General features: G+C 32.0%; 1 protein-coding gene and 2 non-coding genes across 3 annotated transcripts in view; 1 reads left to right on the forward strand and 2 right to left on the reverse strand.

Moving 5' to 3' along the window:
• The window catches only part of LOC104704440 (nucleobase-ascorbate transporter 7-like), a 3,238-nt gene extending 913 nt beyond the window's left edge, over positions 1-2,325 (forward strand). Inside the window, exons 2-11 of the mRNA XM_010420532.2 lie at positions 5-129; positions 204-304; positions 387-462; positions 546-605; positions 687-871; positions 965-1,061; positions 1,152-1,297; positions 1,366-1,535; positions 1,621-1,781; positions 1,868-2,325. Coding sequence (XP_010418834.1) covers positions 5-129; positions 204-304; positions 387-462; positions 546-605; positions 687-871; positions 965-1,061; positions 1,152-1,297; positions 1,366-1,535; positions 1,621-1,781; positions 1,868-2,086 — 1,340 coding nt within the window. The 3' untranslated portion in view covers positions 2,087-2,325. The remainder of the gene's footprint in view (positions 1-4; positions 130-203; positions 305-386; positions 463-545; positions 606-686; positions 872-964; positions 1,062-1,151; positions 1,298-1,365; positions 1,536-1,620; positions 1,782-1,867) is intronic.
• On the reverse strand, positions 12,182-12,255 carry TRNAN-GUU. The gene has a single exon. It is a non-coding gene; the product is annotated as a tRNA-Asn (tRNA).
• Positions 13,660-13,733, reverse strand: TRNAN-GUU. Its single transcript has one exon. It is a non-coding gene; the product is annotated as a tRNA-Asn (tRNA).

Raw genomic sequence — 14,905 nt, forward strand, 5'->3', positions numbered from 1 at the left:
AACACTTTGTTACAAAGTTTCCTTGGGACTCGTCTTCCCGCCGTCATTGGAGCTTCTTACTCTTATGTACCAACCACGCTTTCGATTGTCTTAGCTAGTCGGTACAGCGACATTTTGGATCCTCAGGAGGTTAGTGAATAAAGAACTAAGAATCTATCTGTTTTTATGTCAGATTTTGTCAATAACAGAGGAAAAAAATACAGAAATTTAAGAGAATCATGCGAGGAATCCAGGGTGCTCTTATCGTTGCTTCGATTCTTCAGATCGTTGTTGGCTTCAGCGGGCTTTGGCGTAATGTAGTTAGGTTAGGTTAGCTAAGAACGTTCATTCATATAAAACCAAATGACTCTCTTATGCTTTTTAATGATTGTTCTTACTTTCTTTAGGCTCTTGAGTCCTCTCTCTGCAGTTCCTCTGGTAGCACTAGCCGGTTTTGGACTTTATGAGCACGGTTTCCCTCTGGTGTGTGTATTGCTTTACTTGATCTCTCTTAAAGTCTATAACATTTTCTTGAGTACTGACTTGTTCTGTTCTGTCTCTGACAGCTAGCCAAATGCATTGAGATTGGACTGCCTGAGATCATACTTCTACTCATATTCTCACAGGTTAGAGCTCAGCGACCAAGCTCTTCTTGTTATTTCAGAAGAGATCTTAACCTGATTCATCTCTATGGTTTCTTTTTCTAGTACATTCCTCATCTCATGAGAGGAGAAAGACAAGTCTTCCACCGATTTGCTGTGATTTTCTCTGTGGTTATTGTATGGATTTACGCGCACCTACTCACCGTTGGTGGAGCCTATAAGAACACAGGAATCAACACTCAGACAAGTTGCAGAACAGATCGTTCTGGTCTCATTGGTGGTGCTCCATGGTTAGAGAAATTTATCTTTGTGCATACTCTAGTGACATTATTAGGCTACATAATTTTTAGTACAATTTCAGAATGGTTCTTGATAATTTTCAGGATAAGAGTACCTTACCCTTTTCAATGGGGACCTCCAACATTTCATGCTGGTGAAGCTTTCGCTATGATGGCTGTTTCATTTGTTTCACTTGTCGAGGTTTGAATTTATCTATATTGCAACAACACATAACACTTTGTTCATAGCGTGTATTCTTTGTTCTTATTTCTTGTGATTCACGGAAAACAGTCAACAGGGACTTACATTGCTGTATCAAGGTTTGCGAGTGCAACTCCACCACCACCTTCTGTTCTCAGCCGTGGAATCGGTTGGCAGGGTGTTGGAGTTCTTCTCTGTGGATTATTTGGAGCAGGAACTGGAGCATCTGTATCAGTGTAAGACCGTTTTCTCTATGAACTAAAAACAACCGTCTTTATTAATGATCATTTTGATGATATTGCAGAGAAAACGCCGGTTTGTTAGCGCTAACACGCGTTGGTAGCAGAAGGGTAGTTCAAATATCAGCTGGTTTCATGATCTTCTTCTCTATTCTTGGTAAATTTGGGGCCATCTTTGCATCAATTCCAGCTCCGATCGTCGCAGCATTACATTGCCTGTTCTTTGCATACGTTGGTAGGTTTCTTGAAATGCCTTTACTTTTGTTCAAAACAGCTATGTTTTCTTAAACTGACCAATGAACAAACCAATAAATTTGCAGGTGCTGGCGGTCTAAGTTTACTTCAGTTCTGTAATCTCAACAGCTTCAGAACTAAATTCATCCTTGGATTCTCGGTCTTCATGGGCTTATCGATACCACAGTACTTCAACGAGTATACAGCTGTTAACAAGTATGGACCAGTTCACACACACGCAAGATGGGTAAAAAACAAAACAAGAATCTTAAATCTTTTTGATACCTTCTTTCTATGATAAGTTTATAACCGAAACATGTTTTTTCTTTGCAGTTCAATGACATGATCAATGTTCCATTCTCTTCTGAAGCTTTTGTGGCTGGCATTTTGGCATTCTTTCTTGATGTAACATTGTCATCTAAAGACAGTGCGACGAGGAAAAACCGAGGCATGTTTTGGTGGGATCGTTTCATGTCGTTCAAATCGGATACTAGAAGTGAAGAGTTTTACTCTTTGCCTTTCAATCTCAACAAGTATTTTCCCTCAGTGTGATAATTGAAAAAAGATGCCAAAAAGAGTTCATTGGCTTGACCCTGACTCCTACTATTTATATCACATTTTGTATCTTATCAACTCTGTTTTTTCAAACTGCGTCCCGTTCACTTCTTTTGATAATGTTCTTCTCTGTGGTGTTTTCCCCTTTGGTGTAGAGAACATGCACAGCTTGCCGTTTCATTTAGATGTGTATTTAACATGTTTCCCTAGCTTGATTCATTTTTTAATGTTGTTTATAGAGTTTACTCGTGTATTGGGCTGTCAATGTGAGCCGGAACCCACAAACTTAAGAGTGTAAAAAACATTGTCTTATTATTGGGTTAACCCTCTATTATCTTCTCCTTAATAATTTTTTTCTTCTAAAAACATTATCACACCTACAGAATGATGGTAGTAGGCGTGGACATTCGGTACCTGTTCGGATTTGGATCGGGTATTTTGGATTTTCGAGTTTTCGGGTTTAGAGGTATAAGATCCGTTCGGGTATTTCTAGATTTCGGGTTTAGATCGGATTCGGTTTGGGTATTTCGGGTTTGGATTTGGATTACTCGAAGTTCACAAAACTCAAAATTTTAGTATCTAATTTAGTCTAAATTATTCAATAATACGCAATATATCTGAAAATTTAGAGCATTTTTTACCCAAATTTACCAATAAACTGTTTAAATACTTCAAATTATCTAAAATATCTAAAAATCTGAATATTTTGAACACTTATATTATTAAAATTATGAATATACTAATATATTACTACTATATATTAATAACTAGATGAGGACCCGCCCGATGTGCGGGTTTAAAGTTTTATAAATTAAATTAAATTTAACATAAATGTATTAAAATTTATTGTACATTATTTATAATTTTTTTTTTGTTATAATACACTAATTTATATCCATTTACAAATCTTTTATATATGTTACTATTAAAAGTGTATTTTTGTACACTTAAATATACACTATGTTACAAATATATTCTTTATCACCACCTAGAAAATGTTTGTATAAAAACATTAAACCAACTATTTTACTTTTACTTCTGCATAGTTTTTTAATTGCTAAAATTGTTGGCTCAAAAAACATTTTGAATAAAAAATATATTACATAATATAGTAATCAATGATGTAACATCACAATAATGTATGACCACCATGGAGAAAACCTCGGTTCTGCCTCACCCGTTATGGAGAGAACCTTGTGTCCAACCTCCTCCAACCATAGAGAGAACCTTGGCTGCGCCTTCCTCCCTTGGAGAGATAATCTTGCATCCAACCTCCTCCACCTTTCTCGCTTGGGGAGATAACCTTGTGTCCAACATTCTCCACCATAGAGAATCTCGGTTCTGCACTCCTCTTGTGTGGAGAGAACATGTTAACGTCTTTTTGCTATCTCAAAACCTTTTTCTAATGTCACAAATTTTTTTTGATAGTAACTAATATTATTTCCCGATGTATTTGTGGAAGTGTCTTTGACACACCATGATGTAGCCTCTGTTTCTGTAACGCTTCAACCGCCACCTTGCTTAGTGAGCCATGTCCACTCTCAGTTCATTGGCTCACCTTCTTAAGTAGGCCCTACATCTATTCCCAATCCGTGGACCCACCCATATTTGATGACCGGTTTATTACGTCTAGGAGGCTTTAAAAACTATTTTACCTGTGTTTACAAGTCAACAAATAAAAAAATGATATTTTTTTGTGTTTTATCTTCACTCGCACAGTTCCGACAATCATTTCTAGAAAGATCACTTATCTTATCATGAATTATCTTATCATGAAGTTCTCTAACAATCCTTGACCTGCATTTTGGTGAAATATATGATCAATCAATTGTTTTAAACCTTTGGTTTGTTTACGCAAACCAAGGTGCACTACAAAAAAAATCTACATTGATAGGAGTAGATTATAACTCATTTTCTCCAATTGCTATGAAAAATAGACTTTTTTTTTTAATTACTATATAATAGCATTAAAAAAAACGCTGAGATAAAAATTCATTAAGTGAGAACCTAAAATCGTTTATTCCGCCAGTACTTAGATGAATTTTTTTGTTTAAGCGCGTTTCAGATCCAATTTTTTTTTTTTTTTTTTTTCAAACAGAACCAAAAAAATTAAGTACCACGTTTACAGCAAAAATAAATCCTTATCCCTTCTTTGTACGACGAGACGAACAAAACATCAGAAAATTTTTCTTCCCCCAAATTGAAATCTAGGTCTTTTTGAGTCCACCATAGACTCCACCGTGAAGCTCGTCGGCGGCCTCATTTCGCGTCCATTCCGATGTCATATCTCGGCGAAAAAGTGATTAACACGAACCGTTATGTCTCCCTCTACCTCAATTTTTATTTGCTTCTTCTCTTATTATCTTTCTCTATCCAGATCCGAGTTTGCGAGATTTGAAGCTACCTTAACAACAAAGTCCTCAACTTTCTTTCAACTACTTAAGCTCCAGGTTCGTATTTATATGTTTTTTCTTGTTTCTTCTTCTCTATGATTTGTTCCTTTTTGTGTTTAGATGAACGATTAGATCTCGAGTCTGATTTAGTCTCTTTGCAATGGATATGGTTCGGATTCGGTTTCAAAGTTTTAGTATTTTGATTGCTTGTAAATCAATAGGTGGGTTAAGCTTTTGATTGTTCAACATTTCTCTTTATTATATGTTTTTCTGGAGAGGTCGATNATGACCTATATGATATGCCTCTATTTCTCTCATGACATCGAATTAAATTCATAAGCTTGTTATTTTTTTCTTGTTTTAGTGCACAACGCTTGCATGATTTGGGTGATGAGTGCTTCAGCAATAGTTTTATGTACAGAGGTATTGTAGATTGTTTCTCGAGGACATACAGAGAATCTGGATTATATAACTATGGTTTTTGTTTGCAACTACATCAGCGATTTTACTTACTTAAACTTGTTCTTATTTAGGTCAATGGAGATGGAAAGTATGAGCGGATAAGTGGAACAAGCCTTTGGTGGAGGCACAGTTTTAGGTCTTGGAAAGCTTTTAAGAAAACGTAAGAGATGACTTTTTAGTTAACTCTATTCATGTTTGTAGTTTCTTCCTTGCCTGAGTAACTATTAATCTCTTAATTTCAGTTTTGATGAATTGCTTTGAGTTAAGTCAACATGGAAACAAGACAGAGTTATTGGCATGCTTGTGGTGGGGATATCTACGGTGAAACAGATTCTTTAAAGGTAATTGATTAATTTTGGTTTGCTAAAGTTATAGATTTGATTCATATATGTAAATTTCAAACCTTCTATTTTCATTATCTTTTTTTTGGTAGATTGGTCTCTCCTCTACAAGTATCACTTCGAGCTTTGGGAAAGCAATTTTCTGAATCATTTGTTTGGATTGCTAAGTGTAATGAGTTGTTTCATTCGTTAGGATCAAGATGGAGCACAGTNTACAGTTCAGAGGATACCAATCTCAAGGAGAAGGGCTTACCTCCTGTTGAACAGGTACTACCTTTTCCATTCTCACAATTGGTTTGATGCAGTTTTTGATAACAACAATCAGGGAGATAAAAATTCTGAAGCTGCATATGAGAATGTTATTCAGCCGAAAGACATTTGGTCCCTTTTTAGCTTGTTTCAAAATTTTGATGTTTTACATGTTTTTTTATCCGTTATGGATCTATCTGCATTTTCTTACTGTGTATTGACAACAATCAGATATATCTAGACTTGAAGCCAAAGCACAACTCCAGCAGAAGGATATGGAAATTGCAGCTCAAGTTTCAAGTAAGATGTTTTTTGCTTAGGCTAAGTGAGCAGCTAAAAGAGAGCCTTTGCTACAAGTAAGAAAGGCTTGGATGGGTTACATGTACATGTCAAGTAGTGTTTCTATTCATTTTTATGTTAGTTTTATTTTGTTTAAGACTTGGTGACACTTTGTTATGTAAGATTTATTTTGGTTAATGTAATTTATGTTATGTATGTTGATTATTTTATGAAATGTATAAATATAAATCTATTTAAATAAATTTTGAAAAAAAATACAATAACAAATAAAATAGCATTAATTTTGTGATACAATAAAATATATTATAGCATTTGATTAGTGCTATGATATAGCTATGGTAGAAGCTCCTAACATAGCGTGTAAAATGACCTATAACATGATCTTAAAAAATAAAAAAACGCGATAACAAAGCATTTCGATACTGCTATGGTAAAAGATTCTACCATAGCATACGTATTCGGCGCTATCATATGTAGATATTTGTTGTAGTGGTGTTACAGTCTTTGAGCTCCTATAGATCTATCAACAACGATTTGTGTTTTTCCAATATATCTATTTATGTTTGTTGTAAGCTTGTGTTTGATTAGCCTATTTTATCCATCCAATAGGTTGATGAGCTTCTACTCGTTATCTCCCTTTGAGATTGAATGAATAATGGTAACAATTATGTTTGCAAAAAAAAAAAGGTTTATGACCAACTAATCAAAGTTGAGAAATTAGAAGAAAATTAATTTGACATAATTAATAAAACAATAAAAAAAACTATAAGCATGGTAATATATGAATCCCAAATAATTAAATAAAACAATGTAAAAATATAAATTAAATAAACAATCTAAAAATATTACAATAAATTTTAAAATACAGTATTAGGAAAAACAGACATATATATTAATTTTTTGTTTGGTCAACATATTAATCTTACCGATTCCCAACTGAAAAAGGAAAAGTAGGAGAAATTTTTGGTTTAAAAAATAAGAAAATTTACCTTCCCGTTTAAAAAAATTTCGCAATTAAACAAAGCTGAAAGCAATGTTTTTGAATAAATTTTATAAATATGATATGATCTACTTTATATAGAAGTGAGTATTTACAAACTTTAGAATTAATAATTAACTGTATATTTTCCTTAATCTCCTTTTCTATTTTTTGTAGAATTAATAACTTAAAATTAAAAATAAGTAAATAATATTATAATTTGGAATTTTATGAAATATATATAAATATAATCTCCTTATAATTATTTTAAAATTTGTATTTTTTATAAATTATGTAATTTTTGATAATTATCTTTTTACATTATTAATATTTTTTAAAACAAAATATTTTATTTTTGTTGTAATCAAATTCCTCCTGTTTTTTTTTTCCACAATCAAATTCCTCCTGTTAAATATTAACTTTTACACGTGCCAAAACTTGAGATTGATAACTTAACACATGTCAAAATCTTGTTAATGACTAACTTTCAAAACTCAACTTTTTGAAAGCAGTGTTTTTGAATAAATTATTTAAATATAAGATGATCTATATTTATATAGAAGTGAGTATTTACAAAATTTAGAATTAATAATTAACAGTATATTTTCCTTAATCCCTTTTTCTATTTTTTTGTAAAATTAATAACTTAAAATTCAAAATAAGTTAATAATATTATAATTTCGAATTTTGTGAAATATATATAGATATAATCTCTTTATAATTATTTAAAAAAATTGTATTTTTTATAAATTCTGTAATATTTGATAACTATCTTTTTACATTATTAATATTTTTTTAAAAAAAATATTTTATTTTGTTGTAATCAAATTCCTCCTCTTAAATATTAACTTTTACACATTTGAGATTGATGACTTGACACATGTCAAAATCTTGTTAATGGCTAACTTTCAAAACCCAACTTTATATAATAAGATGTGGGTATATTTGGATACCCGTTCGGATTTCGGTTCGGATCGGGTTCGGGTTTTCGGATTTAGAGATTTAGAACCCGTTCGGGTATTTTACAATTTCGGATACAAATTCAGATCGAATTTTTCGGATCGGGTTCGGATCGGATCTTCGGATCCGGGTATTTTGCCTAGGCCTAGATGGTAGATATGGCCTTTCTCATTTTCCTTCCTCTATTATAGAGTTGTATACATTGGTTTGAAGTCGAGATATTTATTGGTCCTTCTCTAGTTTTCGCGGTTGATTCTCCTTTATTTTATAACTAAAATGTTTTTGGACTGAATCCCGTATATTTTCTCAGCCCCAAAACCAGAGTAGGTTGATGCTCTTTTCATATATACATAATTGTGGATTTCTCAACCATTTAATAAATAACAAAGGATGTCAATGTATGATAACAAACAAACAGACTTAGGCTAAGATGATCAAATGAGATGCAAGTGTTTCAATACCCTTATCTAGTTGATTTGTTTCTAACATAAAGGATGTCAATCCATAATATCAAGTCATGATCAATGCATTGAAGTTAAGCCAAATATCAAGTTGATTTGTTTCTAACAACCTATTGACAGAAATGTAAATGCAGAAGATTAAAGCAACTTAAGACAGTACTGATGCATAATTAAACTATAGAACAAGTGAAATAAACTATACTAAGCAATAGAAAACTACTAACAAATGCAACTAAGAGCAAACTGAAATGAAACAGAACATAAACAAGGAAGTAAACTGGCGCTCGAGTAGCACTCGGTCGAGTGCATGGTCGAGCAGGTGGTCGAGTGGTGCATAACTGAAGAACATAAACTATTTTGACAACTTAAACAGAAACAAATGCAATGAAACAAGACTAGATGCAATAACAGACAATCAAATAACAAAAGTAGGCTCCTAGAGATGGATTCATGGGCTGGTGTTCAAGCTGTGGCTATCTAAACTAGTCAACAAACCTCAATCAACATGAGTTATATCTAGACAATGATCTTAAAGGCTTACTAATCCACTCTCATGACAGAAGTAATCAAGTTTAGTAAAATCCTAACCCAATTCTCATTGGTGAAACCATACTAAACAGGCTTTAAGAATCAGACCATTACTTGTCAAAAATCACCTTAGACAACCAATCTCTAGGGCTAAGCATGATGATCTCTAGTATTAGCTTTATCTAACAACCTAAACATTGTTATGATGCAAGGAAGCTTAAGATTTGTTCTTACCCTCTCAGATATAAGAACAACTTACAGCTCATCTAATCTAGAAGAGATATATTATCAAACAAGCTTGACCAATCCAAACAACCACAGCTCTAAACCAGCCTAATCTATCTCTAGAATCCTAACTCACTACTCAGATGAACAAATCATGATGATGATAAACTCAAAACCAGAAAATGATGAAACTAACATGATGAGATAGATAAGAGAGAGATCTACAACTTAATATAAAGAAGCAAACTCAGATTCTCAACAAATAAAGAGTTATAGAGTTTACACTATGAAAATCTGGAAAAAAGTAAGAACGAAAGTGCTAAATGATGCAGAAACATAAATAAAACCCAAAAGGGGTAAAAACTAGGTTTGAGGTGGCTACAGATATTTTTCTGATCTAAGCTTACTTTTTGGCGACCATAGAGTACAAGGGATATTTATAGGATAAGAGGGAAGGAAGCCCTAAATTAGCTAACAGACAAAACACTAAGGCGGTTAGAAGTACTCCACCATGCACAGTCGAGTGCATTGGTCGAGTGGTCGGTCCGTCAAGTAGCTCCAGTCTTCAATCTAGGATGATATCTGTTCAGTAAAACAGTGATACCTCTTGCACTACACCTCAGATTGACATGATACCACCGGCATTGGAAAGATAACTCGATTGTCTACAACTTTTATGAGGATACTGAAGCTAAATCTCAATGGAAGATTTTCATTCGAATCGATATTTGAGGAGCTCGTTATGAATCCGACCGAGTGCTCGACAGTGTGCCTGGTCGAGTGGTATGCTCGAGTGCTTTCTTTTACGTTCTTCATGCTTCTAGTCCTCTTGTTTAGCTCCAGAAATAACACCAAGTCCTTCTTTACCCTTTTAAAGCTTCATAAGAAATAACACCAAGTCCTTCTTTACCCTTTTAAAGCTTCATAACACCTAATAATACTCCAAATGCACAAATGTATGCAATGCATGCTTCTAAACATCCTAAGTGCATATTTGGATAGAAATGGATATAAAACCTAAGGAATCACTTCTATATGATGCAAAACATGAACTAAACAAGGTCTAAAATATGGTAAAATACAGTGACATCAGGGTTTTTTTTTTTACTTCGCTTCCTTTGTTTAAGAACATGAAACCATGATTTAACCTTTTTTGATGCTATAGATTAACGATTGGCTTAGAAATATTCAAACTTCAACTCTCGTCATCAATCTCTCTATTTAAAATCTCTCCATCGTGTGTGTTTCAAGCTACGTTACACGAAAGCTTCATTCAAAATCCACTTTCCGCTTTGAAACCAGATTCGTAATTGGAAATTCTCCAAACCTTTTGGAATCTCGCTTATGTGTCACTTCCAAAAAATCACATTGGAAACTCGTTAGAAGCTTACACTTCTCTTTTTGAAGCTTGTGCTTCTCTTTTCGAAGCTTGTGTTTCCATTTTTCATACTTGATATTACAAATAAATAAATAAACTGATTGAATTGATTGTTTATAATTTTCTTATACAAACAAAATCCTAAAAGTTAATTTTATGATTTATTAATTTTTCATACTGAAATTTGTAATGCTTTATTAAAGATATTTAGGAATGTAACAATGATATAAAATTTTATGTAAAATGTTGAAAAGTAATTAACTAAGTTTAATTAATTTTGAGAGGCATGGAATTTGATGATTTTCTCTTGACATCACAAAATAACCTATTTGATTATTTTTTGCTTTAAAAAACGCTAGAGAGAGGGGTCGAACCTCTGACCTTGTGGTTAACAGCCACATGCTCTAACCAACTGAGCTATTCTAACTGTTAATAACCTATTTAATTTATATTTTATAATTTTTAGTTGAGTTATCTATAGCTTCTATAATTATGTGATTTACTAAAATTATTTAAATGATTTGATGTTTAATATTATATAAATTAATATTTTAATATATGCTTTTAACGCATATCTGTTTTCAAGATTTTTTTTTATAAAAACAACTTCCACGTTTCGCTTCCGCGTATCATTTTTGATTCTATGCAACATAGATTTCAAGCAGATCCGGCTCAAAACATTATTGGACTATGTGCTGTATTGGATTTTTTTTTTAAAAAAAATTTAGCCTAAATATTTAACATTTTTAATTTTAACCCTATTATACTATCACTTAACATTTTAGGGCCTTAAAATACAAAAAAAAAACTAGAAAATGGGACCATGCATTTGCACACTTTAGAGTACGCCCTACACTTTATAGCATTTGCACAAATTTAGAGTATTCTCTGTTATCTTCTCCTTAATAATTTTTTTCTTCTAAAAACACTGTCACACCTACAGAATGATGGTAGATATGGCGTTTCTCATTTCCCTTCCTCTGTTATAGAGTTGTATACACTGGTTTGAAGTCAATATATTTATTGGTTCTTCTCTAGTTTTCGCGGTTGATTCTTTTTTTTATATAACTAAAAGGTTTTTTGACTGAATCCCGTATATTTCCTCAGCCCCAAAACCAGAGTAGGTTGATGCTCTTTTCATGTATACATAATTGTGGATTTGTCAACTATTTAATAAATACCAAAGGGAGTTTTTTTTTTACTTCGCTTCCTTTGTTTGAGAACATGAAACCATGATTTTACCTTTTTGATGCTATAGATTAAAGATTGGCTTAGAAAGATTCAAACTTCAACACTCGTCATCAATCTCTCTCTTTAAAATCTCTCCATCGTGTGTGTTTCAAACTACATTGCACGAAAGCTTCATTCAAAGTCCGCTTTTTGCTTTGAAACCAGATTCGTAATTGGAAATTCTCCAAACCTTTTGGAATCCCGCTTATGTGGCACTTTCGAAAAAATCATCATTGGAAACTCGTTAGAAGCTTACGCTTCTCTTTTTGAAGCTTGTGCTTCTCTTTTCGAAGCTTGTGTTTCCATTTTTCATACTTGATATTACAAATAAATAAATAAACTGATCGAATTGATTGTTTATAATTTTTTTATACAAACAAACTCTTAAAAGAGTTTCTTAATTTTTTATACGGAAATTTGTAATGCTTTATTAAAGATATTTAGGAATGTAACAATGATATAAAATTTTATGTAAAATGTTGAAAAGTAATTAACTAAGTTTAATTAATTTTGAGAGGCAAGGAATTTGATGATTTTCTCTTGACATCACAAAATAACCTATTTGATTATTTTTTGCTTTAAAAAACGCTAGAGAGAGGGGTCGAACCTCTGACCTTGTGGTTAACAGCCACATGCTCTAACCAACTGAGCTACTCTAACTGTTAATAACCTATTTAATTTATATTTTATTATTTTTAGTTGAGTTATCTATAGCTTCTATAATTATGTGATTTACTAAAAATATTTAAATGATTTGATGTTTAATATTATATAAATTAATATTTTTATATATGCTTTTAACGCATATCTGTTTTCAATATTTTTTTTTATAAAAACAACTTCCACGTTTCGCTTCCGCGTATCATTTTTTATTCTATGCAACATAGATTTCAAGCAGATCCGGCTCAAAACATTATTGGACTATGTGCTGTATTGGATTTTTTTTTAAAAAAAAATTAGCCTAAATATTTAACATTTTTAAATTGAACCCTATTATACTATTACTTAACATTTTAGGGCCTTAAAATACAAAAAAAAAAACTAGAAAATGGGACCATGCATTTGCACACTTTAGAGTACTCCCTACACTTTATAGCATTTGCACAAATTTAGAGTATTCTTTGTTATCTTCTCCTTAATAATTTTTTTCTTTTAAAAACACTGTCACACCTACAGAATGATGGTAGATATGGCCTTTCTCTTTTCCTTTCCTCTGTTATAGAGTTGTATACACTGGTTTGAAGTCAATATATTTATTGGTTCTTCTCTAGTTTTCGCGGTTGATTCTTTTTTTTTTATATATAACTAAAAGGTTTTTGGACTGAATCCCGTATATTTCCTCAGCCCTAAAACCAGAGTAGGTTGATGCTCTTTTCATGTATACATAATTGTGGATTTGTCAACTATTTGATAAATACCAAAGGGAGTTTTTTTTTTACTTCGCTTCCTTTTTTTGAGAACATGAAACCATGATTTTACCTTTTTGATGCTATAGATTAAAGATTGACTTAGAAAGATTCAAACTTCAACACTCGTCATCAATCTCTCTCTTTAAAATCTCTCCATCGTGTGTGTTTCAAACTACATTGCACGAAAGCTTCATTCAAAGTCCGCTTTTCGCTTTGAAACCAGATTCGTAATTGGAAATTCTCCAAACCTTTTGGAATCCCGCTTATGTGGCACTTTCGAAAAAATCATCATTGGAAACTCGTTGGAAGCTTACGCTTCTCTTTTCGAAGCTTGTGCTTCTCTTTTCGAAGCTTGTGTTTCCATTTTTCATACTTGATATTACAAATAAATAAATAAACTGATCGAATTGATTGTTTATAATTTTTTTATACAAACAAACTCCTAAAAGTTAATTTTTATGATTTATTAATTTTTCATACTGAAATTTGTTATGCTTTATTAAAGATATTTAGGAATGTAAGAATGATATAAAATTTTATGTAAAATGTTGAAAAGTAATTAACTAAGTTTAATTAATTTTGAGAGGCAAGGAATTTGATGATTTTCTCTTGACATCACAAAATAACCTATTTGATTATTTTTTGCTTTAAAAAACGCTAGAGAGAGGGGTCGAACCTCTGGCCTTGTGGTTAACAGCCACATGCTCTAACCAACTGAGCTACTCTAACTGTTAATAACCTATTTAATTTATATTTTATTATTTTTAGTTGAGTTATCTATAGCTTCTATAATTATGTGATTTACTAAAAATATTTAAATGATTTGATGTTTAATATTATGTAAATTAATATTTTTATATATGCTTTTAACGCATATCTGTTTTCAAGATTTTTTTTTATAAAAACAACTTCCACGTTTCGCTTCCGCGTATCATTTTTGATTCTATGCAACATAGATTTCAAGCAGATCCGGCTCAAAAAATTATTGGACTATGTGCTGTATTGGAATTTTTTTTTAAAAAAATTTAGCCTAATTATTTAACATTTTTAAATTGAACCCTATTATACTATTACTTAACATTTTAGGGCCTTAAAATACAAAAAAAAAACCCCATGCATTTGCACACTTTAGAGTACTCCCTACACTTTATAGCATTTGCACAAATTTAGAGTATTCTCTGTTATCTTCTCCTTAATAATTTTTTTCTTCTAAAAACACTGTCACACCTACAGAATGATGGTAGATATGGCCTTTCTCATTTCCCTTCCTCTGTTATAGAGTTTTATACACTGGTTTGAAGTCAATACATTTATTGGTTCTTCTCTAGTTTTCGCGGTTGATTCTTTTTTTTTATATAACTAAAAGTTTTTTGGACTGAATCCCGTATATTTCCTCAGCCCCAAAACCAGAGTAGGTTGATGCTCTTTTCATGTATACATAATTGTGGATTTGTCAACTATTTGATAAATAGCAAAGGGAGTTTTTTTTTACTTCGCTTCCTTTTTTTGAGAACATGAAACCATGATTTTACCTTTTTGATGCTATAGATTAAAGATTGGCTTAGAAAGATTCAAACTTCAACACTCGTCATCAATCTCTCTCTTTAAAATCTCTCCATCGTGTGTGTTTCAAACTACATTGCACGAAAGCTTCATTCAAAGTCCGCTTTTCGCTTTGAAACCAGATTCGTAATTGGAAATTCTCCAAACCTTTTGGAATCCCGCTTATGTGGCACTTTCGAAAAAATCATCATTGGAAACTCGTTGGAAGCTTACGCTTCTCTTTTCGAAGCTTGTGTTTCCATTTTTCATACTTGATATTACAAATAAATAAATAAACTGATCGAATTGATTGTTTATAATTTTTTTATACAAACAAACTCCTAAAAGTTAATTTTATG

This window comes from Camelina sativa, chromosome 7, assembly GCF_000633955.1.
Source record: "Camelina sativa cultivar DH55 chromosome 7, Cs, whole genome shotgun sequence".
In the NCBI taxonomy this organism is placed as follows: Eukaryota; Viridiplantae; Streptophyta; class Magnoliopsida; order Brassicales; family Brassicaceae; genus Camelina; species Camelina sativa.